The sequence below is a fragment of the Mercenaria mercenaria genome, chromosome 3, assembly GCF_021730395.1.
Source record: "Mercenaria mercenaria strain notata chromosome 3, MADL_Memer_1, whole genome shotgun sequence".
NCBI classification, from domain to species: domain Eukaryota; kingdom Metazoa; phylum Mollusca; class Bivalvia; order Venerida; family Veneridae; genus Mercenaria; species Mercenaria mercenaria.
The window spans coordinates 94,955,877-94,974,751 of NC_069363.1; the positions used below are offsets into that span (position 1 = coordinate 94,955,877).

The following is an 18,875-nucleotide window of genomic DNA, read 5'->3' on the forward strand; positions in this document are numbered from 1 at the left end:
ATGATTAAGGAAGAGGAAAAATATAAATAGATATATCATTTGAAGGTGTTGCCTCTGGCCCTTCCTGGGTATTGCCCAATGTGTTCCTTTATCCGTTCGTTTTGTCCTCGCTGTCCGTTTGTGTATGCGTGCGTGCGTGCGTGTTTCTATTTGTGGCAGGCCTATTTGACGGCCTGTATCTCTGTGGCTGTGTTTGCTGTGCTCTATCTACACTTACCTTTTATGTATTTCTATATTCACAATTTTTTTAAAAAGAAACGCACACAAATCAGTCTAATATTTCAAAAACGAATTTGATAATCTCATTAAGATGATATTGTTAAATGAAGAACTTTAACCTTAGGCTTTACATTTTGTTGCGTTCTAGCATTTTAAGCCTCTTCATTTTCACGGTGCCGAATTAGAAATGTACACACAAACGTATAGGCGAATGCCCAGGTACGCCCCTTGTTGTCATAATACAACCTCTATTGTCGAGAACGCTTATGATCCCGTTTGCAAATGCCGTATTTTTTGTGTTAACTTTTAGACATGTATTCGCTCAAAAGTTCTGTAGAATAATAAGTTTCCTTTGTTTTACCTCCTGCACGATTTTAGTATTTGTTCTGGTCAAAAGTTGGTCAAATGGAGACCCCCTTTATTTCTGTAAAGGGTCAGTAGATTTTCAGGTCGGGTTAAGCTTAAAGTAAGTGGGCTTGTTAGTAACCCTCCACAAAAATATGCGTGGCCAGTAATAAACCAGTAACCATATTTGCTCTCACATATTTCCATTAACAAACCCAAAACTTTTTAATGTAAACCTACACTGTTATCCGACGCACAAAGTTATCCGCAAGAATGATAGTCAGTAGTTACTAAAGATGGGCATAGCTGTATGTTCTACACACAGATGTTTTTCATATTATACAGCAAGCAAGTTCCTTTATTAAGAGTGTAAAGTAAGAGGAAACACAATCAGCCCTGTTTCAAGCCGGTGAAGCATTAAAATAATCTGTAAATATCCCATTTACTTCGTTTGTGCGAACTCGCGACGCCATCGAGATATACTATTTCAAAGCTGAATTACTGGCTCAGATTATAGTACGAAACAGAAATTCGGATAAAACTGAAAGAAATAAACGTATAAAGTTTTTTTTAACCATTTTCATCTTAACGACAGATATTTACATTAAATATATATACAATGAAATATTTATATCTTATAGAGATATATCCAAATATTTGTTGAATACTATCAAGAGGTGTTGGAGAAGAATTGGCTTAGAGGAAAATTTTCCCTATTACACCTTAGGGACTACGACTTCTGGCTTCAAGAAGGGCCAGGGATGGCATATGTATAATTGTCAATTCAGACCATAAGAGCAACGAAATTTATGCGGAGACTTTACATTTCGGACCCAAAGGGACTAGTGGCATCACTTGTACAACAGTTTTGAATTCCTAGTACTACACAATGCTTACTGCCAAATTTGGTTTAATTTAGTTCTAAAAAAACGAAATATTTGATCAAAATGCCTGTAGACCCCTGAAGATCCTGTCTACAAAATCTCAAGTCGTCAGAATTATCATTTCAATCCAAATAACTAGAACATGCTTACAGCTAAATGTGGTCGCTTTCTTAGAAATAGTGACTTATCGACAGACAGACAGACACTACTTGTTCCAACAGCTGACCCTAGTCATTTAGACTAAGAAGGTGTGCTATAATCGTAACCCATACAAAGCAATAATTTTAGAATATTGGCGCTTACGTATAACTTAATTATCTTTAAACATTTTACTACCCACATCAAAGTTTCCACGCAGGATACTGTTGAATATTTTAGATTTGGTTCCCATCGTTTCTGCTATGCTCTGTAAAATTTCTCCTGTGTTTGTTTTATCGCCTTTTGCCTTATTATATGCGGCTTCTGTAAGGAAAGCGATATCTAATACCAGAGACAAAGGTCCTAAAACAGCGGCAGAAAGTGTAGCTGCTGAAGCAGTCATTTGAGCTGCTGCAAGGCCTATACCAAATCCTCCGTGGGTAGCTCTCAGTGCTGAACCAACAGCAAGAAATCCACGCCAGCTCCTTTCCAGTTCTTCATTTTCTGCATCTTGTTCATTTCTAACAAATACCTGGAATAGATTTTCTACGTCCCGCATTGAGTCTGCCACATCCTTTTCCTTCTTATGCATCTGGGCTTGTTGTGTCTTTATCAATTTCATTGTTTTGTTTCGTTTGACAGCTTCAACTGTCCTAGCTGTACCTGCTGTAGCACCTGCACCAATACCTATAGCCCCTCCTGCAATACTAAGACCTAACGAAGTTCCAAAACTAACTGGTGCTAGGACAATCCCAGCAATGATGAGTCCACCCGATACAATTCCAAACGAAGAACTTGAGATCACTGCAGTAGTTACCTTTTTCCTTCTCTCGTCGAATTCTCTACCTCCTATCAGACAGGAATTTCCAAAAGCTATAACTGCGACGTTTCTATCATAAACGGCACTATCAAGGGCAACAAGAGCTTGAAACTGCCTCAAATAATTACACGAGGACACTGTAATAAACGTAGTTAAACTAGCGTTAGTTTTTATTTCATACAGTAAATACAAAAAATCACTATTTTCGTCAAGTGGACAAAACGTTAAAAATAAGGAGAGGAGAAAATCCTAACAGTGAAAAAAAAACACATTCAAAGAACTCGGCAACTCATACAGTACTCCGCATGGAAATGGAGAAACGTGTGAATGTATATAAAGGTGCGACTGATGCAGTTATCACATACTGGATATTGTTTCTAGATATGAGGCATGTGAAAAAAATTGAATAACAAGATGAAAAAATAGTAACTTATTCACAAAGTTAGGAAATTAATCCTTACGGTCAATGACTTGTCGATGTTTTGTTACAACTGTACATCAGCTTTTTCACGGCAGACTGGATTGATAATTATATTATTATCATATAAGGAAAGGAAGCAAACACTTCTAAACACTAAGGCATTACCGTGAAAACAAAATTAAGTAAACAATTGCGGTACTAACCGAATGATTCCCATCTCCCTACGAATGGTGCAAGAATAGTCTTCTCCCGACGACTGATCACAACCTGTAAAAGTATATTATAACAGGTGTTTTAACATGATGCAATAGAATTAAAACAGCGTGAAAAGTTTTATTTTTAAACGAAACCACATATTCCTTGAACCTGATATTCATCATGTATATAAGCTCAGTCTGTAAGTTTGAGATAATTGAACCTTTGAAAAGGTCCTTTGGAAGCAGAGAACTAAATAAAGCAATGTAATAGAGTCTTTTAACGGGAGGTTATGACATGTTTAACATTCTGTAACCTTGAACAGCTTAAATAATAGACAATTTGAATGTAATTCTTGATACCAAAAAGCAATTAAGAATAACAACATTAAATCAAAATAAAAGGCGACTTTTACATCCACAATGCGGATCTACTTTCAAGATTTTATTTGTAATACCTCAGTCTGTAATTGAAGTTAATTAAACTATATATAGATACTATGTACAAATGTTTAGAAAAAAAAACAGAACTAAAGAACACAAAGCAAACTCGGCTTGATTTAACCTGTTCATGAAAGATTATGTAAGTCATATGATGTGGAACAGCCCGAAACTCGAGAGCACGGGCTAAAGTAGAACTCTCTCATTTAGTAATCATTGGATAAGGTACATAATCCCAAATGACCAGAAATAAGACTGAATTAAATTTTGGTCACCACATAAGGCTGTTGTGAAGAATAATATTATTTTAAAGGCACGGATCAAAGTCAGTCGGGCATACTGCAGTCTTTAAGAGTCAGGTCTCCTCGTACTTGGACTCATTGTTGCTGTATTTTCCGGTCAGTTGCGATCATGGGTCCATTAAAATCTTTATTTATAATAAAGCAGAGTTCCGTTGAAGCAGGTGCTAGTGGGATATGGCGGTATAGCACCTTTCATTACTTGTTCTAAATATACCCAGTCAAACTGAGTCTGCAGTTATTTTGCTTGGTTGCATTTTAGCCTGGAAATGTACTTATATATTATTTCAGCTATCACAGCAGCAGTCTTGAGTGCAATTTGACGATCGTAGAAAAGTGAAAGTTCTCCCTTTCACTTTTATTAGTGTTAATATCTTTTCTTGTCCTTTGGGATCATGGAGTTATTATTATAATTATTATACCAGATTTCTATAGCGCCCTTTTCATGATACCACGTTCAAAGGCGCTTGTAATATAGCAAACGCAGCCACACAGAGCGCGAAGTTCATCCTCTACTAATACAGATACAGAGCGATTTGACCAGTGTGACTGAGTGAGTTAAAGCCTCCAGAACAGAGAGAGAGAAATCATTTTAGATACAGACCTGCCCGGCTAACTTAGCCTAGCTCTTTGCGAATAGGCAGCCTGGTTCTTAATGTGCCCGTATAGCACGTATACACGCGAAGCCGTCTTTCCTGGGATGAACCAGTACAGGCCTCTTAATTAGGTGGGACACACTCAAGAACATCTGAGAAATTTCCAGTGCCTGGACCGGGATTCGAACCCCGGACCTCTGGATTGACATTCAAGCGTGTTACCACTAGACCACCGGTCCAGTTCGTTCAGTCTTTATAGTCGAGTTCCGCTGAAACTAGCTCTTGAAGTTGTTTCACTTTTCATTACCTCTTGTGAACCTAAACAGTCAAACTGAATGTGCCATTATTTGTACCATTGCATTCTACGCTTCAAATTTTATAATCGTGTCCGTTTATGACATGTAATGAATTGTGCAACGTCCCCTAGCACCGGCCAAATTCCGACCTCTTTCCCTTAATTAAAGGAAAAAGAATTATTTTATCGCTATAAACATATGCATATGAAAACAGCTTATAAAGCTGAAGTCAGTGGTGAAGGAACAGTCATTTTGAAACATGATTTTTTTTCAGCGTGTCATTTACTGAGTGTATACCTGACACACAATTTGAAATGCATCTGGTGAGTTCGCACCAAGACGTTGAAATGTGTCCTTAGAAGCCCTGTGTACAGTCATGCTACGAAAGTCTTCCATCTGTATTAGTCCAAGTACCCTAAACAATTCGCTGTGAAATAAAAAAAAATATGGAATAAAACTATAGCTAAACATTGAATTTTTGTACTATTTTTGCTGTGGGGCGGCAAAGTATCGAAAGACGGTTAGTTCCCATAAGCAATTTGAAACGCAGGACAGTGCGTAGGTGGGAAAATTGGCAAATTCGAGTTAATCGGAACATAGCATATTATCAAGGTATATGATTTGTAATGAAATAAAAGTTCTATTATATATACATTTACAAAACAGTCCAGAATTTTATTTGATATAAGTGTTTGTTGTACAGCCCATGAAACATATACTTAATTTCCTCACAACATATACATATTCATATCGTCGGAATATTAAGGTAAGAGCAAATCATTAAAATTTTGATTTTCACATATACATTTTAAATACACTTTAGAACTATTTTAGCCCGCCCGCTTAGCTCAATAGGGAGAGCGCAGATCTACGGATTGCGGGGTCGTGTATTCGATCATCGGGCGAGACGCAAGTTCTCCGTGACGATTTGATAAAAGACATTGTGTCTGAAGTCATTAGTCATTCATGTGGGGAAGGTTGAAGTTACTTGCGGGAAGCAGGTTTGTACTGATTTAGAATCCAAATACTGGTAATGTTAACAGCCCGGCGTTACATAACTGAAAAACTGTTGAAAAACGGCGTTAAACCCAAAACAAAGAAATAAAGAACTATTCTGTCGTACAAGCGTATGTCGTCACTGTCATTAAGGCAGAAAAGCTACTACGTAATTTTGATAGAGATCGGTTTAACGTAACGTACCTCACCAGATTGCTGGAAAATATTTTGGTCACATCATTGTTATGATTTAGAATTGTTATGATTTAGAATAAATTCGTTAGAAGCTAGCATGATCCTAACTTTTCAAATTTGCGCCCATAGTTTGGGTTATCACTGAAGGTACAACGGTACATGTAAAGTACAACACTTATTCAATCCCTGACATGGCAACATACTCTAAAATGTACTGGTAAAAGATAGTTTATGAGGAAAAGCTTCTTAGTAAGTTGAACAACCGTCGTTACAGAATATTTACTATGCAAACATGTAATAGTTTTTATGTTTTGCATACTTATTTTTTATTTGGAAAAAGCCGGTAGTGCTGCTTTTGCAGTTTACATTCTTTTCTTTAACTCTCTCCTAATAACATATCCGCTTACCACACACAGTGTTTAGAATGTGTAGAACATTTTATTCAGACTTATTATGATTTATATGCTGACGAAGAAAAACTAAGGAAATGTGCAAGCGAAAGAGACACAAGTATTCAAATTACAAGTTACAAAATTCACCATGTCACACAGTTATGTAACTGATACTACTTGTTGCAGCGGCTTAGATGGCGGTTCTGGTATATAATTGATTACATGACATAAATTATCACGAATAGATAAAATCAAATATAAAAAACAATGTATGTACAAACCAGCATTGCCGAACAATATCTGTATTGCAGCTACCACATAGCTGGAATTTTGATTCAGCAGGCAAGTCCAGTAAAACATTTGGTACATCTATAGCACGTATTGTTCTGCCTGCAATATAAATTTAGTCTTATTTCTCATTGTATTGATATTGCTCTTACACGAATACAGTGTTACGTATGGAATAACTATCACACAGTATTAAGATGCTTTGAAATGCAGTTGCATAACATTAAGTCCCTATACAACTGTCTAATACAAACAGTAGTCCCACCGGTGTCGAGCAGTAACGCGCTCCATTTCGGACTTAAAGCGCTGTTTCGTGAGATCAATTCTCAGTTCAAATGGTTCCGTTTGATTGATTTTAGGGGCCGCCAGAGCTTAAAATAGAAAAAAAAACACATTTAAACGATTTCTTCTCATGAACCGCTTTATAGATCATCACCAAGCTTGGTCTGTAGCATTCTTGTAAGGCCTTCACTCAGATTTATTCACCTGACTGATTTAGGGCCGTCAGAGCTTAAATTAGAAAAAAAAAAAACATTTAAACAACTTCTTCTCATGAACCACATCGAATATTGAGTCCACCAGAAGTAAAAATAGAAAACTCTTCAAACGTCTTTTCTTCTTGAACCACTTGAAGGATCATCATCAAACTTGGTCTGTAGCATCCTAGTTAGGTCCACTCAATTTTATCATAATTTGAAAATTTTTATATATAACATTATTATTATATATTGATTTCTGATTGATAAAAAATTTAAGTTTATATCTGATAAAAATGATCTCCATAGATTTATAAGTTTTTCATAGCTTTTACTTTTGCTTAGTGTCAAAAATATCAATTTATTTGTATAAAACAAACACAATTTGCCGCCATTTTGTGTATGCTATTTTTGTTCGCGTGACGTCACAATGGCGTCTCTCTATCCGGTTCGCGCGTTTTGTATTTATACTTGAAATGGAATAGAAATAAAAAAAAGAGAGAAAAAAATAAGGTTTAGAAAGAAACCTCCAGTATTGTCACTAACGAAACTTAAGAGTTTCAGTTAGAGGAGTACGTCTCCAAAGCGCAGCAAGTCCAGGTTGTGCAGCAAGTCCAATTCGGAAGAGTAAGTCTTCCAAGTGCAGCAAGTCCAGGTTGCGCAGCAAGTCCAGTAAAAGGTGTAAGTCCAATTCGGAAGAGTAAGTCTTCCAAGTGCAGCAAGTCCAGGTTGCGCAGCAAGTCCAGTAAGAGGAGCAAGTCCAATTCGGAAGAGTAAGTCCAATTCGGAAGAGTAAGTCTTCCAAGTGCAGCAAGTTCAGGTTGCGCAGCAAGTCCAGTAAGAGGAGCAAGTCCAATTCGGAAGAATAAGTCTTCCAAGTGCAGCAAGTCCAGGTTGCGCAGCAAGCCCAGTAAAAGGAGCAAGTCCAATTTGGAAAGAGTAAGTCTTCCAAGTGCAGCAAGTCCAGGTTGCGCAGCAAGTCCAGTAAAAGGAGCAAGTCCAATTTGGAAGAGTAAGTCTTCCAAGTGCAGCAAGTCCAGGTTGCGCAGCAAGTCCAGTAAAAGGAGCAACTCCAATTCGGAAGAGTAAGTCTTCCAAGTGCAGCAAGTCCAGGTTGCGCAGCAAGTCCAGTAAAAGGAGCAAGTCCAATTTGGAAGAGTAAGTCTTCCAAGCGCAGCAAGTCCAGGTTGCGCAGCAAGTCCAGTAACAGGAGCAAGTCCAATTCGGAGGAGTAAGTCTTCCAAGTGCAGCAAGTCCAGGTTGCGCAGCAAGTCCAGTGAGAGGAGCAATTTAAATTAGAGGAGCAAGTCTAAGAAGCGAAGCAAGTCTAAGAAGCGAAGCAAGTCTAAGACGTGAAGCAAGTCTAGGGGTACAGCAAGTCAAGTATATCTAGGAAACCTTCATCGTGTATACTGCTTGGAAGATACCTCAGATATTGTCACCATTATAGTTAACCCAAAACTTGACAAATTGGGGGCTCGTCCGGGATTTACTATAATAATATTGCAGCTATCATAACAAGCATGATGTATTACGATGAATGGTTGAGACTTGGCGAGAGACTTGGATTGTCCGGTGGAGACTTGATCCTTTTCATCAAAGATAAGGAAGAGGAATGTATAGCAAGGGAAGAGAGAGCTCAACGACGTGATGAAGAAAGGAGACAGATGGAGATGAACTTTGAACTGCAAATGAAGGAGAGAGACTTAGAGATTGAGCGTTTGAGGGTCAACAGAGTAGACAGTACTGATACTTGTAAGGCGTACAGACCTAAGATTCCAAAGTTTGATGAAGAGCACGATAACATTGACGCATATCTGGAAAGGTTTGAGAGATATGCTCAAAGTCAAAAGTGGGAAGAGGAGAGCTGGGCCATAAGTCTTAGCTCACTTTTAACAAGAATGGGACTGGAGGTGTACACAAGCATGCCACAAGAAGAGGCCTGTAATTACGATTCTCTCAAGAAAGCGATCCTAAGGAGGTATCAGTTGACTGAAGAGGGATTCAGATCTAAATTTCGACAAAGTAAACCAGACCAAGGAGAGTCGGTCTTCCAATTTGTGTCAAGAATAAAGAGATACTTCAGTCGTTGGACTGAACTGGCTGGAATAGAAAAGACGTATGAATCCTTATGTGATTTAATGATAAGAGAGCAGTTTATTGAAGGTTGTTCGGCCGAATTAGCGGTGTTTCTGAAAGAGAGAACACCAAAGTCGATGGACGAGATAACACGTCTTGCAGAGCAGTACATCGAAGCACATAAGGGGACACCTTCAATATTGTCGAAGAGTGTTGCGCCACAAAGGAAGCACAACTCCACCAGTCATGAGCAGTCCAGTCGAAAGACAGAAGAGAAGAATGGGTTGCGGAAAACCTGCTTTATATGTAATAAAGCAGGTCATTTAGCGCGTGACTGTAGACAAAACAGCAGGAGTAACACTCCAAAGAGTTGCTTTATCTGTAATAAAGCAGGACACTTAGCCAGAGATTGTAAGCAGATGAGATCAGCTCCAGCAAAGAATGACCAGAAGTTAGCAGCAGTGTGTGTTCAAACGGAAGTAGAAAACAGTCCATTGAAAAACAATACTGAAGACGGAAAATTAAAGTTGGCAAGTGGGGAGTCAGTCCCAATACTTGCAGGAGTTTGTACCATTGACAGCTTAAAAGGGGAGAGGAACTTGGAGGTACAGAGAGGATTCGTAGGAACAGAAGAAGTGAAAGTGTTAAGGGACACTGGATGCGAATCCGCTGCTGTAAGAAGAGACTTAGTCAAAGAAGAGCAATTTCTAGGCAAAGAAATAGTGATGATCACAATAGATGGGGACGCCAAAGTTGTACCTATGGCGAAGATATGGGTTGATACTCCGTATTACATTGGAGAAATTGAGGCAATGGTACCAAAGTCGTTGATTTGTGACTTAGTCATTGGGAATGTTCCTGGTGTACTTGATAGACCTGATCCTGAATGGAAAAAGAAGATTGCTTATACATCAGTAGCTGCGGTTATGACAAGATCACAGAGTAGAAAAGCAGAGCTACCAACGAAAGCACTGAATGTGCCGAAACCCTCCTGTGAAACAGAAGTTAATGTGGAGACATTAAAGGCATCACAGAAGGAAGATAAAGCATTGCAAAAGCTGTGGGATTTAGCAAAGACAGAAGACATGCTCGAAACCAAGGGTGGTGCAAAATACAAATTTGCAATAAGAAATGGAGTGCTGTATAGAGTTTATCTTCAGACGAAAGGGGCGTATGACTACGAGATCAAACAGATTGTCGTACCAGCAAGCAAACGCAAAAGAGTGATGGAACTTGCTCACGAATCGATCGTTGGAGGACATCTTTCAGCGAAGAAAACAGAGGACAGGATCAAGTCAAGTTTCTATTGGCCTGGGATTTCAAGTGAAGTTGGACGATTTTGCCGATCTTGTGACAAATGCCAAAAGACCATTCCGAAAGGCCGAGTTAAGAAGGTTCCTTTAGGAGACATGCCAGTGATTGAAGAACCCTTCCACAGAATAGCCATAGATTTAATAGGACCTATTGCACCAGTGTCAGACAGTGGAAACAGATATATATTAACAGTGGTTGATTATGCCACGCGATACCCAGAAGCGGTAGCATTACCACGAATTGACACAGAAAGAGTAGCAGAAGCACTTCTTGACATCTTTTCGAGAGTAGGTCTTCCAGGTGAAGTTTTAAGTGACAGAGGCAGCCAATTTACATCTGGCCTGATGAAAGAAGTAAGTCGTCTTATATCAGTGAAGCAACTCTTCACCACACCATACAACCCGAAGTGCAATGGATTTTGTGAGCGTATGAATGGAGTCCTGAAGAGCATGTTAAAGAAGATGTGCCAAGAAAGACCCAAAGATTGGGATAGATACCTTTCGGCAGTATTATTTGCCTATAGAGAAGTACCACAATCAAGTACAGGATTCTCACCCTTCGAACTTTTATATGGAAGGACAGTGCGGGGACCAATGCAAGTGTTGAAAGAAATATGGACAGCGAAAGAAAATATTGAGACACAGAACACATATCAATATATATTTGATTTAAAGCAGCGGTTGGAAGAAACGTGCAAGATAGCAAGAGAAAGTCTAAATAGAGCTCAGAAGACATACAAACATCATTACGATAAGAAAGCTCGCAAACGAGTATTAAAACTTGGCGACAAAGTACTACTCCTGCTTCCGACAGATAAGAATAAGATGATGCTACAATGGAAAGGACCATATGAAGTGGTTGAGGCTATCAACGGAGTTGACTATAGAATAAATGTTGGTGATAGAACGAGAACATATCACATTAATTTGCTAAAGAAGTATGAAGAACGCAAAGACACGATTGCAGCAAGTGTGGCAATTATAGAAGATGACAACCATATTCAAGGTGGAGCGGTAGATGATGAAAGTCTTCTAGAGTTTCCAGGATACACAAGTGGTGAAACATTTTGTGATGTCAAGATCTGTGAAAGACTTACTCAGGAACAGAGAAAGCAAGTCTTAGATCTTCTTCAAGAATTTAGTGAGGTGTTCTCCGAACAACCAGGAACAACTCCTCTCATACAGCACCACGTCGAACTGATTGACCAGAAACCTATCCGAGTGAAGCAGTACCCAATACCATACGCTAAGCGTCAAGATGTGGAAGATGAAATTAAGAAGATGCTGGAAGCTGATGTTATAGAACAATCTGTATCCGAGTACAATGCACCTATCGTAATTGTAAAGAAGAAAGACGGAAGCAATAGATTCTGCATTGACTTTCGACGCCTTAATTCTGTGACCAAGTTTGATACCGAACCTATGGCTAGTGTGGATGATATTCTGGCAAGACTGAAAGATGATGAGTTTTTTACAAAGATCGACTTATGTAAAGGTTACTGGCAGATTTCAGTTGCTGAAAGTTGCCGAAGAATGACAGCATTTTCTACAGACAGAGGGAGTTACCAGTTTAAGAAAATGCCATTTGGAATGGTCAACTCTGGGGCGACCTTCAATCGTATGATGAGGAAGCTGCTAGCAGGATGTAACAACGTTGATAATTATATCGACGATATGATAGGACATACTCCAACTTGGAATGATCATCTTGTTATGCTACGAGACCTCCTCCAAAGACTTAAAGAAGCATGTCTTACAGTTAAACCATCAAAATGTTTTATTGGGTTTGGCAATATTGGATTTACAGGACATATGGTTGGAAATGGAATAGTTCAGATGGAAGAAGAGAAACTTAATCGCATAAGGCAAGCAGCAGTTCCAAAAACCAAAAGACAAGTTAGGGCATTTTTAGGATTAGCGGGCTATTACAGAAAATTCATACCTTCATTTGCCGAAATAGCAGCACCTCTAACAGACTTGACGAAAAAGGGACAGCCGAATTATGTCAAATGGGAAGCAAGTCAAGATAGTGCTTTTAATACCTTGAAGGATCAACTCACCAGATCGCCTATTCTTCGACTACCAGATTTTTCTAAACAATTCATTTTACAGTGTGATGGTTCAAGTACCGGGATCGGAGCGGCGTTACTGCAGCAGTATGAAGAGGGTTTATTTCCAGTTGCCTTTGCCAGCAAGAAGCTGCTCGATCGTGAGAAGAACTACTCAGTTGGAGAAAGAGAGTGCCTTGCCATAGTATTCGGAATAAAAAAATTCCAGAAGTATCTTTATGGGAAGGAATTCGTCATACAAACAGACCACAATTCTTTAGCATATATCCAGAAATCCACACCAGATAATGGAAGATTAGTGAGATGGGCATTATTTTTGCAGTCATATAAATTCCGGATTGAGGCAATAAAGGGATCAGACAACATCTTTGCAGATTACCTGAGCAGACAAGATGAAGATGATGAAGACAGTCCCCAGATTACAATATCAACAGAGGATATGCAGACAGAATAAATCAGATATTTTTGCCATGATTTTGAAATATGGAATATTTCTTTAGAAGGAGGCTGTTGTCAAAAATATCAATTTATTTGTATAAAACAAACACAATTTGCCGCCATTTTGTGTATGCTATTTTTGTTCGCGTGACGTCACAATGGCGTCTCTCTATCCGGTTCGCGCGTTTTGTATTTATACTTGAAATGGAATAGAAATAAAAAAAGAGAGAAAAAAATAAGGTTTAGAAAGAAACCTCCAGTATTGTCACTAACGAAACTTAAGAGTTTCAGTTAGAGGAGTACGTCTCCAAAGCGCAGCAAGTCCAGGTTGTGCAGCAAGTCCAATTCGGAAGAGTAAGTCTTCCAAGTGCAGCAAGTCCAGATTGCGCAGCAAGTCCAGTAAAAGGTGTAAGTCCAATTCGGAAGAGTAAGTCTTCCAAGTGCAGCAAGTCCAGGTTGCGCAGCAAGTCCAGTAAGAGGAGCAAGTCCAATTCGGAAGAGTAAGTCCAATTCGGAAGAGTAAGTCTTCCAAGTGCAGCAAGTTCAGGTTGCGCAGCAAGTCCAGTAAGAGGAGCAAGTCCAATTCGGAAGAATAAGTCTTCCAAGTGCAGCAAGTCCAGGTTGCGCAGCAAGCCCAGTAAAAGGAGCAAGTCCAATTTGGAAAGAGTAAGTCTTCCAAGTGCAGCAAGTCCAGGTTGCGCAGCAAGTCCAGTAAAAGGAGCAAGTCCAATTTGGAAGAGTAAGTCTTCCAAGTGCAGCAAGTCCAGGTTGTGCAGCAAGTCCAGTAAAAGGAGCAACTCCAATTCGGAAGAGTAAGTCTTCCAAGTGCAGCAAGTCCAGGTTGCGCAGCAAGTCCAGTAAAAGGAGCAAGTCCAATTTGGAAGAGTAAGTCTTCCAAGTGCAGCAAGTCCAGGTTGCGCAGCAAGTCCAGTAACAGGAGCAAGTCCAATTCGGAGGAGTAAGTCTTCCAAGTGCAGCAAGTCCAGGTTGCGCAGCAAGTCCAGTGAGAGGAGCAATTTAAATTAGAGGAGCAAGTCTAAGAAGTGAAGCACGTCTAAGAAGCGAAGCAAGTCTAAGACGTGAAGCAAGTCTAGGGGTACAGCAAGTCAAGTATATCTAGGAAACCTTCATCGTGTATACTGCTTGGAAGATACCTCAGATATTGTCACCATTATAGTTAACCCAAAACTTGACACTTAGTAATTTTACGTGTTTTCATTTTTCCCCGTTCAAATGCCTTGCTTTTTTCTTCAGATGCAGTAGTGTTTAAATGTATTACTCTACCATCTTTAAGCCAATATACCTTGATAGTGCATTGTAATGAAAACTGATTTAGGGTCTAATCCAATGCTGATGGCAATAAAACAATTAACTTGATCTGACATGCACTTCCACTGATAAATACACGTAACGTTAGGTTTCCTGGTAAAAAGTGAAAGTTCTGTATTATACGATTATTTGCTCAATGATTAACCCATACCCTGCAACATTTCTATAATGAACGTGTCCATCATTCAAATTAGGACAGTACAATTAACTGTTAAAAGGAGTGTACTAATACTGACTGAATAGCGGTCAGTGCAGATCATGACCAGACTGCAGGCAGATCATGATCTACACTGGTCGCAAAGGTAGAACCGATCGTATCCAGCATGATAAGGGTATATGACCATTTTCTGTAACAGTGTAAATGAAATAGTCCCCTAATTACCTTAGGTGATTTAATTCAGCCATGTATTTGGTCAGCGTAATGCTAACAGATTATTTTGCAAGAAATTAACCGTGAATTAATAATTATACCCCCACAAACGAAGATTTGGGGTCGGGGTATATATGAGTGAGCTTGTTGGTCTGTCCGTCCGTCGGTCCGTTGGTTTTTATGGTTTCCAGACAATGACTCGTGAAAGGCCTACAAACCACAATATTTTGACGTAATTTTGGCCACTTCCAACTTAAAATTTGCCAAACTCATGGTTTCCGGACTCATGAAAGGGTTGACAGATTTAAATATTTCTTGTTTGAGGCTATTTCTTTCTTATGGGTGCCATACTTCTGTGACAATGCCGTATTGTGGGGTATTATTCGTCACTCTTGTGACAATTCTAGTTTTGCATTAGTGTAAAAATGAACTTTGCAATATGAGATGTGGATTAGATTTTTACACACTTTGATACTTAATAAAAAGACTATTGTGTGAAGAGTGGTATTATAACTTTGGATATTTTTAGAACTTAAATATACAAAAAAAACAAAACATTTTTATGAAATGCTTTTAGACATAACGTAAACTGCTCATACTACCATTGAAAGTGCAGGCAAAGTCATGTTAATTGTTATGAAGCTGCAAATAATCCATGTAGATAAGAAATCAATTTTCTATAGAGTATAAGGTCAAAGTTAATAAGTTATGAAGAAAATGCACATTGATATACAGTGTCATGAAACCATTTGAAGAGTTGTACACACTTATCAAAAGAAGAAAGTATAATTTTAGAATCAATGTTTATTCATAGGAAAAAATAACAGTGGAGTAAAAATGACAAGACTGATACTGTAATACACACGTAAATGTATTCTAGTTACTGCAGCAGTCAACTGGGAGTTTTGAAATGAAATGTTTTTTTTTTTTTTGTTTTTTTTTCCGAAAATAGGACTTATAATTGAATTCTCAGGACACATAACTTAAGAGTTAGCATGCTAACATGCCAAAATTGCAGTCAAACTTTTTCATAAAGTATACTTTAATGTTCCTTTGGTGAAGTTCTACCAAGAATGTATTTTATGTATTTGAAGGACACTTTGAAAATTATCTTGTTTGAAACTGTTTGATTTTAGAATAATTCCACACAATATTTCCTTTGGTGAGCCTCTAACATAATTGGTAAATCATTACAATAATATATGGCCATCATGGTTCTTGTGTTTTTCAACTGACGCGAAGATAAATAATGAAAGTTAATTTAGTTTAAACTTTTTCTAAAAATAAAAAATGACATTTTCAATGGAATTAAACGAACACAATAATGTAGGGACTTCCCAAAATTAAAACAAAAATTGCGTTGCACTTGACAGTTGTATTGTATGGTCAGTCATACTCAGGGGACCAATTTTACGGGAAAGTGTGCATTTAAAGGTATTTTAATCTATATTAAAGCTACACACTCTAAATGAAACTATATGGAGAATACCTTTTAACATCTTCAAGTACATTCCAAGAAGACCAGTTGCTATTGGTGCTGGAGCCGAAATATCATGATGCTCAATTCTGAAGAAAGTCTTCATTGGTGACATGTACATCGTTAAATACTTTATGACACACCTTGGTTGTTCTTCATACCTGAATAACGGTTGATAGTATGCCCATTGTAAATCTCCGATTTCATTTATTTCTAATATGTAAAACGGGGTGTTTATGCAAGTAGCAGCTGCATAGAGAAATAATTTAACGTAAATCTGATAGTTGTACCCCATTCTACAGTCTTTGATGACCATGTCATACATCCGCTCTCCGTGGTCTTTCGGTTCGTCTTGCATATGCACATTATCTACAAGTATATTAAATACAGGCTGTAACTGTTTCGGGTGTTTCTTAAGGAGGTCTACCACTCTTGTCTTTATATTTTCTGATGTTTTGTAATATCTGATAGTGTTTGATACTTCAGCTTTGTCCGTGCCATTGTTACGATCTGGTAGTCTGGATAAGGTGAATTCGATACTGTTTGCGAGACATTCAAACAGCTGAAGTTCTTCCATTTGAACGACCGTGTTTTCAGAGTCTTTCCTAAGGCGTGTTCTCACGTTGTTGAGTTGAGGAAAACTAGTTAATGAATCCATATTTTTACTGTACATATTAGAAACGTTTGAAGGGCTCTGTCTTCAGATTCTTCTCTAAGGCGTTTGTCTGATATTTTCAAGTTGGGGAGAGTCAGACACACTGAGCCTATTATCCTGCTATATCAAATAGAAAACGTTACTTCACTATCAATCCGACCTTTCTAGTAGCTTGAGGAAACAGCAAGCAGTTTTCCTCTTCCATTACCTGCGAAAGAATACACGTAAATAATTTGACGAAATATAAGCATCTTACTACAAATCATAATAGTTACCCCATTTATCGTTCTTGTGATGTACTTTAACACTTGTTTAAAAATATGACATTCTGGTCAAATTGGTAATCTTCTATATGTATGATAAAATATCGAGTAACTTGTCACTTTCTTATCGAGTTGTAGAAGTTTTATTTGTTGATAAATATGCTCTTAGAAATATCTGAATGTCATAATTATAAGACTGATACCTATTCATCTTAAATGTATTACAAATGGTATATTGCCAAATTCAGTTTTCATTTACTGTCTTAATGGTGGTCTCCCTTGGATTGTTACCAAAAATACATTTGCACAGACAGAATATAAATACCTACCTGCCTTAAGAATTGTCCTTATTTGCGATCATTGTCCAGTTACATTTTCTCAACGCTAAACGTAACATTACTGATTTATTAAGGTGGCTTTTTTTTGTAAAACAAAAATATGATTGTCCTTTCTGTCCTCGTGATTTACAATGCACATGGTTGTAGGTTACTGTCATTAAAAGGGACATTTTTTTATTTGAAATTTTGTTAGTTTTTTTTCCAGCTGGTGTCTCAAATTCAAATTTGAAAGACACAAAACATATGACCAAGTATTATGTAACAAAAATTGAAAGCCTAGCTGGTTAATGGATATTAACTAAACAAAATGAAGATTCTGTTAAGTAAATACGATATTAATCTGAAATTAAATATTCACACAGAAGATACAAAAAGCCATTTGATGTATTGATAAATTACACAACGTCCCATCTGAAATTGCAAATTTTAGAGAATTATTTGTAGTATTAAATCTTAAGAAAACTATAGCAATTAGACTTTTGTAAATTTGTTACCGGTATCAAATCGGTTACGCTGACATTCGTTGAGGAAGACCAGATTTATGGCCCTTTATAGTTTATTTTTTCTGTCCTTCCGGAATTATATCTCGTTCATGGTCGGAAGGGTTTCAATAAAACATGATAAAAATGTTACCTGCTATAGGGCAAAGCGGTCCTGCAAGATTTATTTAGATTGATTGAGGAAAGCAAGATTGATTGCCCTTTGCAATTTTATATAAAGTACATATATAGTGTTTTTATTCGATTTTTTTTGTTTGTCCGTGCGGAGTCAAATCTCAGAACTGGTTTGTAGGATTCAATAGCACATGGTAGAAATGTTAACTGCTATGAAAAAAATTGGCCCTGCAAGCTTTAGTTGGATTGAACGAGGAAGACAAGATTGATAGCCCTTTGTACTTATATATATAACACATTATATAATCTATTTTACATCCGTCCGATTTCAATAACACATGTGCTATAGGGAAGTCAGCCAATCAAATTTCATACAGATTGATTGAGGGAAACGAGACTTATGACCCATTATACTTTATATATATATTACATAAAAATGTTTCATTCCATTTTCTGTCCATCCGGATTCATTTCTCAGACAAGAAATGAAGGCTTTCAAAGAAATATCGTACTAAAATATTATCAAAGGAATGTCAGGGAAAAGAAAGACAAGTACTGTTCATAACGATATTGTCTTGCGATATGGTTATAAACATTTTTTTCTTGTCGTAAATTGTGTAACATTTTTACCATTTTAACGATTAACCGCTTTCCCTAAACGCATCTAATCAAGGTAAATCAAGTAGACTAGGAAAACTTCACTTTCTAAGATACATTGACGTATACTCCAAATACAATATGACATTATTGTGTGATGTATACTCCAAGTACAATATGACATTATTACGTGACGTATACTCCAAGTACAATATTACATTATAACATGACGTATACTCCAAGTACAATATGACATTATTATGTGCCGTATACTCCAAATACAATATGACATTATTCTGTGATGTATACTCCAAGTACAATATGACATTATTA

At 37.6% G+C, this 18,875-nt stretch overlaps 1 protein-coding gene across 1 annotated transcript; it reads right to left on the minus strand.

Annotated features, from left to right (window-relative positions):
• Nucleotides 1-1,148: 1,148 nt before the first annotated feature.
• On the minus strand, nt 1,149-16,868 carry LOC123523763 (uncharacterized). Its single transcript, XM_045301409.2, has 5 exons — nt 16,088-16,868; nt 6,518-6,626; nt 4,951-5,080; nt 3,031-3,094; nt 1,149-2,543 (listed from the first exon to the last, which is right to left on the minus strand). The coding sequence occupies exons 1-5, from the start codon at nt 16,746-16,748 to the stop codon at nt 1,759-1,761; spliced, it is 1,749 nt and encodes a 582-aa protein (XP_045157344.2). The 5' UTR covers nt 16,749-16,868; the 3' UTR covers nt 1,149-1,758.
• Between the last annotated feature and the right edge of the window lie 2,007 nt (nt 16,869-18,875).

Coding starts and splice junctions, on each gene's coding strand:
- LOC123523763 (XM_045301409.2), bottom strand. CDS start 16,748: ATGTACAGTAAAAATATGGATTCATTAACTAGTTTTCCTCAACTCAAC. Junction 6,627..16,087: donor GTACTTGAAGATGTTAAAAG/GTATTCTCCATA, acceptor TTTATATTGCAG/GCAGAACAATACGTGCTATA. Junction 3,095..4,950: donor CATTTCAAATTGTGTGTCAG/GTATACACTCAG, acceptor ATACTTTTACAG/GTTGTGATCAGTCGTCGGGA.